Source organism: Chelon labrosus (genome assembly GCF_963514085.1).
Source record: "Chelon labrosus genome assembly, chromosome: 13".
Taxonomy (NCBI): domain Eukaryota; kingdom Metazoa; phylum Chordata; class Actinopteri; order Mugiliformes; family Mugilidae; genus Chelon; species Chelon labrosus.
In genome coordinates, this window is record NC_140346.1 from 16,172,494 (window position 1) to 16,190,242 (window position 17,749).

The 17,749-nt window shown below is 41.6% G+C and overlaps 1 protein-coding gene across 1 annotated transcript in view; it reads right to left on the bottom strand.

Annotated features, from left to right (window-relative positions):
• Window positions 1–17,749, bottom strand: part of grik4 (glutamate receptor, ionotropic, kainate 4) — a 225,320-nt gene that overhangs the window by 141,728 nt on the left and 65,843 nt on the right. Inside the window, exon 2 of the mRNA XM_084558293.1 lies at window positions 14,683–14,816. Within this exon, the coding sequence (XP_084414419.1) occupies window positions 14,683–14,764 (82 nt within the window). The 5' untranslated portion in view covers window positions 14,765–14,816. The remainder of the gene's footprint in view (window positions 1–14,682; window positions 14,817–17,749) is intronic.

Genomic DNA, 17,749 nt, shown 5'->3' on the forward strand with positions numbered 1-17,749 from the left:
AGTCACCCCTTGCCTACTGGAGAAAGGCCTGGTAAATTAACCATTACCACATGGCAATGGATTTCAAACAGGGCCACAGGCAAAGCCACAGATGTATACGCAGATAAGAAGATGGATGAAGGCATGTGCACAGGTGGGTGTACATGTCACCACACAGTCACAGGTAGCACACACACACACATTAGGCAGCTGTGTAGCCAGAGGTGGCGCTTAAGGCAAAGGTGGCAGCTGCCGATGGCTGTGCCAATCGATTGTAATGGCAGAGGGCCTGGCAACAGCTGGCAAAGGGGGCTCTGAGGGCTTGCCAGACTCTTCACTGTGAGGCATGATCAAAGACGAGGCATAATGGAGTGGGACTGGCAGAACGGAGTGTCAAGGGAGGAGTGTGTATTTCTTCCATGGGAGAGGGGTCTTCACATCTGTGTGTGTGTGCATAATTTGCGTATGCAGGTATAAAATGGATGGATGAGATAAGAAAAGCATTTGACACCAGGGCACGGAAACCAAATCACCATGCAAAGCCACAACCTGATTATATGGCAACACAGAATAACAGCATGGTAGGACTGAAACATCTGAAGGTTTGAATCTTTACCATTTTGTAGTTAAAGCCAAAAAAACAAGTAGTAGCTTTAAATGATACTGATACCAACCAAATGTGCAAATCTGCATATTTACTTCACAACTACCTAGATAGATAAAACGTAATTTCACCAAACTCTGCAGAGATCAGAGGTGTTTCATTTTCAGCATTACTAATGGACTGAGCAGGATGCCACAGCAGATTGCTTTGGTATTTTTTTGCTGTTGTTTTTGTTGTTAAGTTGTTGGGCAAAAACTAATTCATAACGCTCTAAGCTAGCCCGAAGCAATTGTAAAATACATATATTATATATAATGGATTTGCCATTTTAGTAATTAATGCACCCCTGCATTTTTTAGTTGAGTGACAGTAAGTAGTGTGACTGTAAGTAATCTCTAGAACGTCAGACTGCAAGAAAAAAAAAAGTATATAAAACATGAAACAGCACAACGAAAAGCCTTTTATAATTGAAATAGTCTCAAGGATCAATACTTCATGTTTTTTTGTTTCTTTGTTTATGACAACAGTGCCAAAATCCTGGCAAATTATGACCACAGGGCCCAAAATGGTTTTATACTACCCAAGACATCGAGGTGGCCCAGGCATTAAAGCACTCTCCCACATCCAAAAACACCAAAGAGGGATTATGTCCCTGTTGTTGCGCTGGCAATTTCTGTGAGTTTGTCAGGGTTCTGGCAGTGAAGGGGGCTCAGACAGATGGGGAAATAGCGTGAAACCTCTGCGGAGCTCCTCGTTGTCCACCGAAATGCAGCAGCTGGTATCTCAATGTGTACTGGAAGAGACACTTGACCGTCTTCACCCACCACAGGTCAGCAGTAATAAGGACTGCTGTGCAGGAAGAATTGGGTGAATCCAAATCAGAACACAAAAGGCACAGCTGGGGGGGTTTATTCCATCCCACAGTCCTCAGGAACTAAAGTGAGCAACAACTGTTAGCTCGATGAAAGCGACCGGACGTATCGCTGAACTATGTCTCACCAGTACTCTTATCTCAGTCATTATTGGTGTTTTTGTGTGGTAATATTCCACACAAACTGTGGTGATCAAATCCTTTTTTTATACCATTAGCGGCGGTACAGATGTGATCAGTTTGAGCTATTGAGTCCAACATGGTGTTGTGTCTATAAAAAATACATTCTTCTCTCTCGGACAGCAAGTGAGTCCGTGTGAGTGAAGCTTCTTATCTGTAATGGAATGGACATGGCCAGTTCTTTGTAAGGTCAGCCTTTTGTGGTCTTCTCCCCTCGCCCCCACTAACACAGCTCCAAGAAGGACCAAATAAAAGACATTGTCAACACTGTGTGTGTGTGTGTCTCTATCTGTGTAAAGTATGGGTCAGTTGTTTAGTGTAGGTGGCTGGGGCTAGACTATGAAATTTTCCAAGGTAAATCTAATAATATGGATATATATCTGTGCCGGTTTTCTTTTCTCTGTTATTCTCTAGTTGTTACTGGTGAAACATTTATTGATTTTCTACTTGTAGGAAATATAAAGAAATAGAGAGAAAAAAAAAAAAAACAAGCAGATAACGTAATTAATAAATTAGTTTCAGTCTGGTGTATTTCCCATTAATGTGGCTACGGAGGGTCTGAAAACAGCATGCAAACAGCGGATACTGTGGTTACAGGTACAAGCTCTCTGCAGATTATCAAAGAACGTGGTTTTTATCACAACTCACAAATTTAAACAATTGTTTTCAAGTCTAACCCAAAGTAAACTCAGAAATTTGCCACCTGGAGTGGCTATTATGTTGAGTGCATAAGATAATTCTATCTGGGACAACCTGCAGGCTGACCTAGTCTTCCTGCATAGTCATCCGTTCATGCTGGTTTGTTCATGCGCATGACGCTGTAGTTTAGAAGTTTCTGTGCGATTTATGTTTTGTTTTTTTAATGTTGTGATTCAACTATAAGGATAACACTATTTTCTCCCAGTTGATTTTAGAGAGGTGAGAAGCCAGTGTTTATTAAGTTAATTCATTTAGTTTTAGTTACACAACTGGGATTACTCTCAGCCTTGGATATATGGAGATTTTCATTTTTTTACCCTTATTAACGAAAGCTTTCCTCCTCCGGTAGCAGCACATCAGTGGCCACGGGAACGCCATCAAGTCCCAGAGATACAGTATCTTTCGGGACAGGTTTCCCCACTTCTGTCTCCATCCTCCATCTCTCAGCATCTGTTTGATTTCAATCCTTGTCTGCATATTCAAGTCTGAATAAATATACCACCAAGCTGAAATGACTTGCAATCATCCTCACAATGGTCCACACAGTAATCTGCTGTAGCATTTAACTGTTCATTTTGGAGAGTCAGCATCACAATGATGAATATGCTGATGATTAGGGTCACTGCCAATTTGAAAAAAAGGGCTAATTTTTGTGTTTACTTACAGTTAGACACAATAAATAAATGTTTAAGATGGTTATGTTAAAACCTCTTTGTTGGAAAGCTGCAGGAAGACAGCACAATAGAGCCACATTACCGTTGATAAATATTTTCTTGTTTCTCATATGTATGTAAATTGTACCACTGTAGCTTTATTCGAAACCCACACAATAAATAACAACAGTAAAAGATTAGATTCTGCATCTTTCAAAAGAAATGCGGTGATCAAGAGATGTACTGTAGATACAGAACATGTTGTGACACACTTCAGTGCTGTATCCACCTGAGCAGAGAAACACTGTGGCTGCATCAGAGTAACAAGCATCTCCACGAGAACACATCGGGAAAGTTTACTGGGAGGGATGCTTAGAAATTGTGTATGTATGAGCCAACACATGCAATCACGTGAAGCTTTCATCGTTGTTGTGTTGTTCTGCCCTAATCAAAACCTGGTTAACACATGCTATGATTCCTCGCTAGCTGCCAGGAGATAATGGCGGTCCATAGGACAAAAAAACAAAAAACAAAAAAAATGCGTAATTTTCAGTCATTACAGCTATATTTCAGGAATCAAGGTGAAAGTGCTGGCACAACTTCTCGGAGTTTGTATGGTTGGCCCTGGCAACGCACGTTTAGTGATGCAGAGGCCAAAGGCATTAGCACAGCGGTGCTGCTCGCGTTCTGCAGTTGTAAAATGATTTAGAACACGGAGAATAAATTACAATAAGTGGTGAGTTGGCATCAATCATCACTAATCAAATCATCTCTTCTAATTCGCTTTAAAAGCAGTGCTCTCTCCACAATGCACTGACTGTAATGGATGAGGGGAATCAAGTCCTGCTCCACAAACACAGCTACTCCTAAGAGGAAATTGATGTCCTTGTCTTGCGCGGACTCATCTGCAAATTGTGTGATGAATAAAAATAAACAGTGAAAAAACTTGCTTCTTCCTAGAAATATTTAGTTTCTAGTTATTTCAGATGACATAACAAGTATAGAGCAGAAACACATGTCTAGTTTACTGATGTGGGTAGGTATATGCACACCTTTAATTATAATCATAATAATCTCCGACTGGATTCTTGGATTCTGAATTTTACAGAGAGACCACAGTGTAAAAAGTACAGGAACGTGTTTCTAAGGAAAGTGAATAATGAAAATGAGCTAGGCACTAAGAAATTCATATATGAGTGATCATATCCATCTAATTTTAAACGTTAAGATAAACTGTTCCAGCAGGAAAAGCAAATAAATCACAAAATATAACACAATTGCGACACAAAGCAGGTAAGAAAGAGAAGAGAAAATTGATGCCAACACAGAACTGTTAAAAAATGGCTCTAGAAGCCAGTTGACCCTTTTAGATCACCGTGTTAAAGTGGTCAATTTTACAGCAGAAATAAAAATGTTTACAGCCTAGTGCAAAAAAACAACAACTTTGGGACTCTGTAATTCCAGTCGAAACAACTTGAATTGAAACAATTTTTTTCAAATTTTTAAATATGCCCTTGAGGTTATATCAAAGTTTAAAATGATTCAGTGTGAGTATGAATATGGATGTCTACATACTGTATGTAGAAGCTGCACCCTGCACCTCTTTTTTTAATTGGCTGGGACTTAGGAAGACACAGGCACTCAGCAACAACCAGTGCCCCTCGCACTGAGCTTCAAAACTACACTACATTGAAAGTCACTGATGAAATCACAGCGGGTCCATCTTTATATACAGTCAATAGTGCCACCCAACTTTCCAGCTTCTACCTTAGAGAAAACTGAGGCAAAAGAATTAAGCTCAAATGTATTATTATTCACCTGCAAGAAATGCTTTGAGATAAAATTATAGAGTTGAGTTTTCTGGTATAATTATTATTATTATTGAGTTTCTGTATTACTGTGGACCTGTCCAGGGTGTACTCCTGCCTCTTGCCTGATGACAGGAATAAGCGGGTATAGAAGATGAATGAACGAATGTATTACTGTGTTTTGTTTTGTTTTTTGTTTTTTTTAAAAAAAACACATACATAGAAATTATTTTTCAAAGTGATCATCGCCGTGACAAATCAGATGAGTATGTTTCAGTCACATCTTTTAAACATGTTTTTTTTTTTTTTTAAACAAAGCCCAGGGAAAATATTCTGATTTATTCAGACTGAGGAAAGCTCAGATTAAAATCTTCACCATACCCTCACGATCAAAATAGTAGTTATTTGTATTTAATTGTGCAGATATCATTCCTACAGGTCCTGTAATTATGACAGCCTCAATATCTCACATTGTCTACTGTGAGCAAAGGGAATAAATTTTCTTCTGTTGATCCTATATCACATTTCTCAGATCATCAACCTCATTTCATTTAAACTTCAACCATAACCCCGGGTCTGACCTTCTTCCTACACCACCACAGGACAGAAAATGCGCCAGCTTTACTTCTGATTGTCTCACTCTATCTTATATAAACTGAGCTCATGCCTTCCATCTCAGCATGTTGCAAGCTCCATTACACATCCGCAAACATCCCCCTGCAGCTTGTAATTAGCCTGTTAATAATTTAAAGACCAGTGTTTTCATGTTTGTGTATATCTGAAGTCACTGAAAGCATTTCTTATGAGTGTGCACAGAGTATGTGCACATGGGCATAGGCAAATGAGCAAACATTTATTTGCATTTGTCGTCATCAATTCCAACGAGGACACATTAATTCAGGAGGTTGTGTTCATGTGTGTGTGTGTGTGTGTGTGTGTGTGTGTTGGGTTTATGCGACTAAAACTGAGTAAACACACACACATACACATACCTGTGCTCTGTGACTTTATCAGATTTATTGAATAATGTATGTTCTAAGCTCAGGAACAAAGTGGTGTGCATAATTGCATAACATCAGTACTATCTGCCATTGCTGCCATCCTGTAAACGATTGGTCCCAGCACCTGCCCTGGTAATTAAAACCCCAGAGATTAATCATAAAGTCCCCCTTTCAGTTGACGCCCGAGGTTCAGAATTGTCTGTGCATGTACACAGGCGCCATTCTGCTCAAACAAATGATTTCCTCCCCAAAAACCCAGAAAAAACATCTCCAAATTAGGTGACTGACTTATAATGTAGCAAAGAACCGCCTCCAGGCACACATGCTGTTCCGTAATTAAGCTTCCTTTTCTTTCCGGTTTGTGCTTATTACCTTCGCAGGCATCTGAGCGAATCAGAGAAAACTGGGCAGTTGGCTCTTGTAACAGGTGGTCAGCTAAAAAAAAAAAAAAGAGGTTTAGCTCAAATGTGCCCTGTAGCTTCAGGTCTGTGAGTACACATGTCGGAGTGTCATTAACCTAATGACTCGCACAGCACATGGCTGAGCAATTAAAAGCAGGGAGATTGATTAAAAAAAAAAAAAGGCTCCTGAGCTGGACATCAGTTTCAGTTTCAGCCTCATAAAAAATGTTCAATGCTGAGAAAATAACACTTCAATTTGAGAGATATTTGAAAAGAACACAGGATATCTTCCCTCACAGTTATTTACTCTCCTTCCCTTCAACTTCATATCTTTTCTGCTCTTCCAGTAACAGCGAGTTAAATTAGTTCATAGATGCCAGCTGAAATCAGAGCGTATGAGGGCAGAATCAACCTGACTGGAGGCAAGGGCACAATGACTCAGCTGTGGTGGCTCTAGCAGCCAGCCTTAATAAGTCACTGTGAGCGTAGATGGGGCTGAACCCAGGGAACTGACAGTGTGGTGCAGCTGACTTGTGGGTATTACCTCAGCAGGGCTAATTGCACTATTAGACCCTACCTGTGGGCTCCAATTTCACTGATCCCCCCTACATGCCCTTAGTGCCGGGACACACAAACATTACACACGTGTGCATATATACACGAACAAACCCCAGCACACACCAAGCATGCAGGTTCTCATGTAATGTGATGTAAGTTCAACGTCTACATTCAGTATCAGTGTGTTTTGGTGGAAAGAATCATACTTTCTGTGGTTTATTCGCCAAACGTGGAGCGTTTTAGGAGGACAGCAAAACAAAGAGTTGTTTAAACAAGTGTATACAATATGTATAACACAAAAACACTGTGTTCAAAAATCCTATGTGTTTGTGTTTCGCATAGAAATGCACATTAAAAAGAAAGAGTTAAGCATTCCTGCTACTGTGACTCTTACTGGTTGTTCGGTATGTTTTGCCTTTCTTATCTCCATCTCACAACACGCTGCATCCCACCCTGCTAACAGCTCTAGTGATGCCGGTGCTGGGAGGTAAAGATGGAACAGGATCAGCCTCGGATGCTGAGAAAATGCAGCCAATTGAATTTGGCCCACTGAGAATCCTCTATCATGTTTCCTCTGTCGTGTAGAAGAGGGAGCAAAGAAGCAATGAGAGTTTTGTTTTCCTCTGGTGCTCCCTCGGTGGTCCGGGGATGCTGAGTAATGCAAAGAAATGTGGAAATTTTGTGCACAAAACAACTCAGGCTGGATGTCTTGCAATGTGTGTGTTCATAAGCAGACCGGATACAGAATATAAGCCCCAATATTTCATCACTGTTTCCTTTTAAGTTAAAATGTCACCACTAGTTGTTTATACTAATGTGCGGGACTTGATTGAAAATGATTTACATAAATCAGTTGATTTTCACTTCAGGAAGTGTTCCTGCTGTTTTGAAAAGTGCTCTGATAACACTGTGTTAAGAAAACATCATGCAATTTAACGACAACTTGATATTTCTGTGTATTCAAAATCTACTATTAATTTCCACAATCCAAATTGAAAGAGAGTTGAGAATAAATGCTGGTTGCTCTAAGGTTAAGGTTAAGGTTTAGGATAAAGTTATTGTTAGGATTAGGCAAGTAGTCGGTATGATTAGTGTGTGAATCTCCAGGTAAGACTCCAGTCTTATAATTGGCTCTCATATTGTGAAACTGAAGTGTTATTTTACTGCATGTCAGTATAAAGAAACAGGACGGTATGTGTGTGACATTTCAGTCCAGTTCGTCTAGTTTGCTTTGTGTAACTGCGGCTGTATGAGCTGCCACTCAAGATGAAGATTAGCTTGAAGCTAACTCTGATACTACACATTCATTCATTCATTCATCTTCTATACCCGTTTAGTCCTGTTAAGGGTCACGGGGGTCTGCTGGAGCCTATCCCAGCTGTCATCGGGCGAGAGGCAGAGGTTAAGGGTCACGGGGGTCTTAACCTCGGGGGTCGCCAGTCCATCGCAGGGCTAACACTGCGATAACAGACAACCATTCACACTCACGCTCACACCTACGGCCAATTTAGAATCACCAATCAACCTAATGAGCATGTCTTTGGATGGTGGGAGGAAGCCGGAGTACCCGGAGAGAACCCACGCAGACACAGGGAGAACATGCAAACTCCACACAGAAAGGCCAGCCGGCCCATGGATTTGAACCGGTGACCTTCTTGCTGTGAGGCATCAGCGCTACCACCTCGCCACTGTGCCGCCTGATACTACACATTAAATGGTAAATGGAGTGTTGTGCAAGTTCACACTAAACAAGAACTAGTTCAAAGTTTATTTCGCAGAGTTGCTTTTTTGAATAACCTTTGACTGTATACACTAGGAAATAACGCAACTGTTTGTGTGGATCAGTTGTTTTTGTGGTGCCGGAGCTTTTTTTCTTTTTCTTTTTTGTCTTGAACAGGGGTGAACGTCGTTATGTCCCTCCAGATTGAGCGAAACTCACGTCTACGCTCACAGATGGAAAAATTATGCGTTCAGTTCACAAAGATATGGTACTGATAATCAGCGTTGTGCATGAACGTGTTCAATGAACGTTGAGCAAGTTCATGCACAACACTGACTATCAGTATTAGTTTTTGTTATTTGTTTGTTCTTTTACTTTATGGAGCACACACAGGAGCGATGGGGCCAACTGCACTAAAGCAGGGTGTGCTCCACTCTATTTGGGGAGAGACTGCAGGAATATGTTGTGGATTCATTGTGTGGCCAGTTAATGACTTTCAGGGATATTTTAAGGATGCCACTGTGTCTGCCCCTCTGGAGGTGTACAACCAGAAGGAGAGTATTATTGGACATTGCAAGACATGCTGGCGGGATTACATCTCCCTGCTGGCCTGTGAGCATTTGGGTATTAGTGACAGAGCTGGTAGAGGTTGCTGAGGAAATAATGCATGCCCACCCGGCTGCCACTATGACTCTTATTGGAGTGAGAAGCTAAATAAATCAGTAAATGGGCAAAAATAAACAAACACGGACATCATGGCTGTTGAAGTTTCCTTGGGGGCACGATAGCAGGAAAAGTAATTATTCAAATAACTGTCAGTGGCTGGAAACTATATATTTTTTTAATATATCCCCCCTACTGCTCATTGCATAACTCAAGCAATACATATTGACAAAATAAACACATCTTGAAATGGAGTTCATACGTAATCGATGAAACAAACTGCATGCTGATAGATTTAACAGTGGATAAGACGCACAATTAAGACAGATCAATTTATTAAATATTCTGCAACTTCAAAGGTTCTTAAGCTAAGGACTAAACATATTTTATGTTTATGAGGTCAGACTGTCCTTCCTCGTGGGGCTGAGCTTTTGGGAAAGTCGCTCATGTAAAATCATTCATAGTATTTAAATGGTTCTCACTCCTGCTACTGTGGTCCAACTCCGCGTTTGGGCACCTGCACCCATGAAACAAGGAAATTTGATTTGTAAGGTAATGTTCAATACAAGACCCTAGATGAATCTAAATCCTGGTCTTGCCGATATTAGGTGTTACTTGTGGAATATTTCCACAAACGGCAATAATAATCCTTGGTCTACTGGATGGTGAAAGAGGGACCACACATGCTGGAAAATTAAACCCAAGGCCTGCCCGCTTTTAATACCACAGACAGAACACTTAAGGTAAGCGAGAGGATAGCCGAGGGAATTTCACAGCACTTGAGTAAGTCTACACCCAGTGGGTGCCAGCGGCTAAATTCAGGGCTCTTCTAGGGGAGTGGCCTGGCCTGTGGTGAATCCCAATGATGGAAATACTCTGTAGGCTGAAAGACAACTGAACTTGATGTGAGCTGCTTTCTGGATTTCTTTAAGAAAAAGTAGACACCTGTTTGTCAAAGGACTAACCACAGGTTACTGAGATTCACTTAGTAGTCAAATGAAAGACCTTTTTTTAAAATCTTAATGATCACGACACACCATTTGTTCTGCTCCTACTACTATTCTTATTAACTTAATTTCAATGGGGGCTATAAAAAGGAAAAGGAATACATCTCCTATGAAACCTCCTACTGCCTTTGATTTAAGAACAGCGGATAATTGGCTCTCACATTGTGATATTGAACTGGACAGCGGCACCACATGTGTGTGTGTGCATGAAGCGTTTATGGAGTGGTGAGTGGGGGCTCTGTAGTGTAAGATAAAGTTGGCAGTGTTGATGAATGAAGCTATAATTAAAGATCACGTGGGTCTCCTGGTTATTTTCCTACGTTTTCACTCCCTGTATTAACAAAGTCAGACATTATCTCATAGAAGTGATTATACAGGCCCGTGTGGAAGGTGATTTCTCCAAATTTGCTGGAAGCTGGAAGAAATTAAATGGCAGATACTAAATAATGTGAGGGTCTACTGATCTGTTCTTTAACCTCCTGAACCACTTACAGACCCACTGGGACCACCTCGATTAATATCAAACATGTTTCATATTTACCATTTTAAATAACCAAACAGATCTACAAAGACATGGAGCAGCTGATGGTGTTGTTAAGCAACGGTTAACATACTAACCTTTGAGGCAAGCCCATGTAGTATATGAAAAACCCCACGCTGACATTTTCTTATCCAGACATATTTAGCTTTCTCATTAGTTTTTTTCTCTCACTGCAAAGTATCATTAAGTCAGAGCGAGTTCTTCTTTTTCTTTCTTGTTCTTTTAGTTCGCAGTTGGCAAACCACTGACTTGACTGGAGGGTAGATCAGTAGATTTACAGCAAGTGGTTGCACCGCAGTCTGCATTGTGTTTACGTCCGCTTCCCTGTGAGATGGTGCATTCAGTGCAATTCTAGATAATCTACCAGATCAGGGAGTAGTGTGTGTGGTGTTGTTATTTCCTTCTTGTGGTTGGTGCACGTTTGAGATCAGAAAGGAGAGTGTCTCATAGTGCGTGATGATATCAAAACATGGGGGGGATGTTATAACTCCTGTAGTCTAAGCCCAGTTTGAATGCTGCTATTTCTGATTAGTTAAAGCTTCGTTCCTGTGAAATATTTCTTGTTAGGCTGAAGCAAAATCAAGTATTCACATTTTCTCATGTCAATTTCCGACAACAGCTTACATACATAGTGTGGAAGGCAGGCCAACTTCCTTTGCCCCCAGATTTTTTTATTTTTTCTGTATTCCTTGAAACCAGTCTACACTTGAAACATACCCCATAATAAAATCCAAATGGCGTGTTATCAAACTTAACGCTGATTAAATCCGACTACGCCAGGCTACAATTTACACATAGTTCCAACGTTGCAACACAACAGTAAAAGTGCAAAAATGGCAGTGGCATAGGTTCGATTCCAGCCTGTACCCTTTTGCCCTCTCATCACTTCCTGTCTCTCTCCACTGCCTCCTATCATGTCATCAACAGAGGTATAAAAGGCCAAAAAAACAAAACACCAAAAAAAAAATAAACAATTTCCTTATGTTTGCAGCATTTTTCCCCAGTCAGGTCTGTGGGCATATTGACATAACACCAGCACAGACAAAGAGAAGTTCCTCAGTTCACCTACACTGAGCTTGCTGCTGGCTGCTGGCTGGTCCTGGTGGGGACCGTGGCAGGGACAGGAGGTTGTTTTTGGCAGAGCTGCGCTGAGAGAAGGCCAGACAGTGACATTATGCCAGCCAGGCAGGCCTCGAGGGACAGCCACGTTAAATACCATCTCCTGGAGTGCAAATGGCAGGGAATTTGTGGTGGTGTTTGAGAGTATGTGTTTGTTTGTTTGCGCGCCTTGGTGTGTGTGTGTTGAAATGTGTGTGTCTGTATTTGTGCATATCTATGCCTTCTACAGAAAATACACTGGCAAAGAGACGGATACTGTGCACGGATGACATTAGAAGAAAAGGAAAAAACAGGCCAGGCGCCTAATTATCCACCAATGATGCAACAACTGAGACAAACAAACCACCACTGCTGTGGAGGTGCTATTGTGCAGTCATGTGGAGGGTGGTAAAGGCATGGGGCTGCTAGTGATTTATCCAACAATGTTCACAAACAAGGAATGATACTGTGTTGTTTATATCGATGCAGTAAAATCTGAAGCTGTGCTGTTTTAGAAATACAGTCCGTGATGTGGGACATCATGAACCAATCCACAAAAAACTCACAGCAGATGTGCAGTGGCAGAGCTGTGAGACCGAGCAGAAAGGAGAGCGAACTACTGACTGGTGCAAAAATGCCAAATAAAGAAACGTCGAGTTTTCACACATGACAGTTTGAACTCAATTTTGTCGAACTTTGAAATACTGGAAAGATAAAAATACAGTTTTGTCCTTTCACATGAGAACTAAAGGCAGGACGTGAAAGATCAGAAGAGATTGCAAGTTTCAATAAGCTGTTATGAAACTAAAAATGCTCTCATCAGCATTTAACTCATCATGGCAGAACATACTGTACACCCTGCAGGACTTTCATGTTCATGTCAAGACACCTTCCCATTAATGCACCCTTATTTGGTTCTGCTAGCCTTCCATAACCACATGTGGATTTGTATATGCTATTTGTACTATTGACTTCCACCCCTCTTTCCTGCTGGCAAATCCGAAAAAATAAACCCAAAAAGATCACTGAGAGATTGTGATGTGAGCGCAGGCTGTGAACTGAAGATTCAATCTTATTCTCAATCTCTTTCTTTATCTGTATTGCCCATCTGTTTCTCTACACAGTGCACACACACACACACAATGCACTTAGTTTCACACCTAAGAATGGGGGTCTATACATAAATAAAGAGGCAGTCATTCAAACTTTTGATAGATGGGGAGCGAGACAGGGTGTCAGAGAGCTGCTGACTGTGGGAGAATAATAACAAGAAGAAACAACCCCCATTGGTTACCAGCAAGCTCAGGCAGGTTATGAGACTTTTGAACCATGCCCTCTCAGATGCAACGTCTAATAAGCTTCAGCCTTAGTCCATCGATCTGCCACTATTTCCAGAAGTATTACTGTGGTGTTTGCAAAATTTGATGCAACTCTCTTAAAACGCTGAAGATGCTGGTGTAGAAACCTACAAGCTCAACCTACAATCATATAATGCCAATATATTTCAGTGAAATGTCTGAGTGTCAAGAGAAAAGCAAGTCTGTAGATAATTAACATTTATCTTAAGGTTAATATTAATTCTAAGATTAGGCTTTTAAATTTGTTATATTAAGTGGTGATCCTAGATTCTGGACAGGCTCAGACAAAGACATGTGTGTGTCATCCTCCCTGTCCAAAATAATTAAATCTGTCATTGGGTAATAGGCCGAACTGGTCTGCTCACAGGGACAGTGTGCTGCTGGTTACGTATAAGTTAGAAATGGGTTTAAGATCATAGTTATTGTTATCTATTCAATAAACAGACACTGTTAGGACGACACTCCTAGCACAAATGTGATAGTGTCAGGTGTTGTCAGGTAGAACACATTAAAATAAAATTAAATAAGAAATGTAAGTCAATTATACACCAATCAGGCATAACATTATGACTACCTTTCCTATACTGTGTAGGTCTCCCTTGTGCCTCCAAAACAGTTGTAAATCATCAGAGAATGGAAATGGGTCTTCTGAGGGTGTCCTGTGGTGTCTGGCAACAGAATGTTGTTAGTGGGGGTCTCTGGGTCCTATGGGTTGAGGGGAGGGGCCTCTGTGGATCAGACTTGTTCCAGCGCATCCCACAGATACTTGCTCCGTTTGGGATCTAGTGAATTTGGAGGCCATGTTTTTCATGTTTTCTTTTTTTTTAGTTGTTCCTAAATTGTTTTTGTGTGTTTGCCTGTGTCAGACTGCATCCTGCTGGGGATCGCTGCTGCCATCAAGATGTGTCATTGCTATGGGGTGGGGGTGCCTGGTCTGGTCTAGGTGGGTGCTACATGTCTAAGTAACATCCACACGAAAGCCAGGTCCAAATGTTTCCCAGCAGAACACTGTATTGTCACAAGATGGTCAATGTTATTTACTTCTCCTGTTAGTGGTCATAATGTTGTGGCTGACTGGTGTATATAAACATGGACAAACAGTTGATGTCACCAGTAGGTTTGTTGAAGCATGGACCTCAAGCCTAGCGTGGTCGCTCTGACCATGGTCACTCTCCGCGAACTCAAATACCCATCAGCCTCACCTTTGATTACATACTCCATAAACGGTTGAGCTATATAGAAATTCACCCTCCGTGCCTCTGTCATTTATGGGGAAATTTGTTATAGACTAAATCTGTTTTTTTTTTTTTATGTGCCTAACTGTAAACTTTTTTTATTTCTGTGGTAAAACTGGGCATTTTAACATTGAGGTTCTATGGAGATGCATGTGGTGTATGAAATTTCTGCAAGTGTGAGTTATGGTGTGTTTCTGAATAAATATAAAAAAAAAAAAAAAACAGTTCCAGCTCCAACGTGTGCAGGCAGATGTTTACCCCACTGACACCTGGTTGCATATTGTTGCAATCTTGTTCACAACTTACCTATTCGGAAGGAGAGCGGGCCACCAGAGGTGCTTCTCACCCACATGGCTAAGAAGAGCAGAAGCGCCCAGGCTGTGAGCATCTTCTATGACTCCTCATGGGTCCTGCCCCGGGGGTGCCCCTGTCACAGCCACCTGAAAAATACACAGAGCACAGCACAGCATTTACACGTCAGGCATCATCAGGAGGGAAACACACAGAGACCAGAGCTATGCAGCATACTGATAAACCCGCACTTGGTCCTGTTTCATGCTGGGATTATGTTAGTGAGAATCCGACACTGCTGAGTAGAGATGTTGGGAATCTTGATTACTCTGCTTCCATTATTGATGGTTGGTCTCTGTTAATGGATAAAAGCACTTTTATTTTCTTGTTACCTGTGTCACAGAAGGAAAGATGGCATGTATGGAATGAATTTACTATCATAATGCAAGAGCATTTTAAATTGATTCGAGGGCAGGATTTATCGATTTCATTCTCAGATTTTGTGATATTATCTCTCAAAACTCTGCTCTCGCTCTCAAATTTGCTCTGCGCTCTCAAATTTGCTCTGCGCGTGCTCAAACTGTGTCCACACACTCGGTTACGATGCTGCTCGCGCAGATTTCCTGCGCTCACTTTCCAGCTCTCTCTCTTGCTCTCACGGAACATGTGCGCTCACGAAACTCTGCTCTGCTCGCGGATCTTTGGTGTATCAACGCTGTCAACCAATAGAAGGCCGGCTGGTAGTGACCAATCAGATGATCCCTGTTTGTATACGGTGCGTTGGCTGTTTTTCAAAGAGCGTCGCATACGGGCGGGCACTCTTTCAACAGGTTTCATTCACTGCCTACCCCCGGGGCAGTAATAAATGTGATTTCTTTTATTTGTTGGACCACTGTTCGAATAAAATATCATTCAACACATACAAGAGCGTCCGAGCTTCTCATTAAAATGGCTATATTGCATACCTGCCAACTTTTCAAAAAACCTTGGAGTGAGATTTTGTCGTGGGTGACCAAAATTATGCCGCGCACGCAGTCACACAAATTGGTGGCTCAGATATAAGATAATTGGAATTAATTTGATGTTGTACCCATGTTGTACCCTGCATTCTGGTGGTTTGTGGGGAGGTCCAAAGCTGTTGATAGGGGCAGCCCACTGAAGATGGACAATATTGGTTACATTCTGTGAAGCAGACATAGCTGAAGGTCCACCCCCAGGAGATTTTGGATTAAGTAGATGTGGTTTCCAGCATTCTAGTGGATTTTTGGGCGGTCTGCTAAAGATGTGCAATACCTGAACTTATTCTGATTCATGTTCGGCATCATGACTTGTAGGTCTTAGTCTGTAGACTTGAGCTAACATTCAACCAGAAAACTATCGGTGTGCCTAAATGACAATAAAGCCTTATTCATAGATCAGTGTTTAGGATTTGACCTAGGTAGGTTGATTGATTGATTAAAATGGTATTAAACTAATTCTTAACTAAAACCTAACCTATGTTGTGAATAATTGTATTCTTAAGAGCACTTAATGATTTATGTTCAGCCAAAAACGACACAAGATTAGTTAGGGAGGGACATTATTCTTCATTCAAAGTCTCCCACCACATGGTCCATCAGAGACAAATAAAGTGCAACAAATAAAGTGCAACAAATAAAGTGCTTAAACAGTACAACCTTTTCAAGCAATAAAACAGATGAATGCATTACAAAAATAGCTAAAATGAGGCATAATCAGTATCAGATGCAGATCAGAAGCTGGGTAAAGTCCTTGTCTATGATCTGTGTGCATGGTTATACTGGCCTAGTCTCAGCTCAGATTCTCTTCTTTATCAGACTTCTCAAAGTAGGCATAGATAGTAAAGGGGTGCACTGCAGGTGTAGCGCAGCGCAAAGGTTCAGGGGCGCTCATCAGCGCCATCTACCGTCGTGGAGTTTGAAAAGGAACGGAAGAGTCTCGGACCAAGATCGGATTTTTTTTTTTGCGTGAGAAATTGGATGTGTGGCGTGAGTGCGTGTGAAAACAGGCAAAACCGTGTGTCACACGGCGAAAGCGTGAGAGTTGGCAGCTCTGATATTGTATAATAATAGTGTTCGATGCTAGCCTGGGTGTTCCCATACTGCTTTGCGCGCGATTTCATTAGGCGCGTTCGACTTGATGCAGATCTGTCTGAGTCTGACTTGACGTGATGCATGCTGGGTTGTCATGCTCATAGATCTCGAATATGATTGGTTAAAATGAACTTGTTCTACCCAGCATGCATCACGTCAAGTCAGATCTGCACAGATCTGCATGAAGTCGAACGCGCCTATTCTCACTGCAAAAGCAGTCTGGAAACTATCGCCCTTATTTTCGCCTGAGATAGGGAACCAATCACAGATCGTCGCATAGACGATGACGACGTCTATGCGCGACACCGAAGCTTGTAGTGTGTTAATCCAACATGGCAGCGGACCTAACGTTACCGTTCGATGCAGCCTTAGACAGTGTTTTAAGTAGCTTAGAACGCAAGTTTATTTTAAAAAAGAGCAACGTTTGGCGTTGAAAGACTTCACTGCCAAGAAGGATGTGTTAGCCAACAGGCTTTGGCTATGAATCGCGCGCAAGGCAGCATGGGAATTACCAGGCGCATTTGATAGACATTCGTAGCGCCCAACGGCTCTAGGCATTTGTAAAACCACGCCTCAAATACGAGAAAATAAACACGTAGTTTCCAGACCAGCATCTCATTAGGCGCGTTCGACTTCATGCAGATCTGTGCAGATCTGACTTGACGTGATGCATGCTGGGTAGAACAAGTTCATTTTAACCAATCATATTCGAGATCTATGAGCATGACAACCCAGCATGCATCACGTCAAGTCAGACTCAGACAGATCTGCATCAAGTCGAACGCGCCTATTGAGTTGTGCAGTCGCGTCAGCCAGGCTAGTTCGATGCGGCTATTATTATACAATATAGCCATTTTAATGAGAAGCTCGGACGCTCTTGTATGTGTTGAATGATATTTTATTCGAACAGTGGTCCAACAAATAAAATAAATCCCATTTATTACTGCCCCGGGGGTAGGGAGTGAATGAAA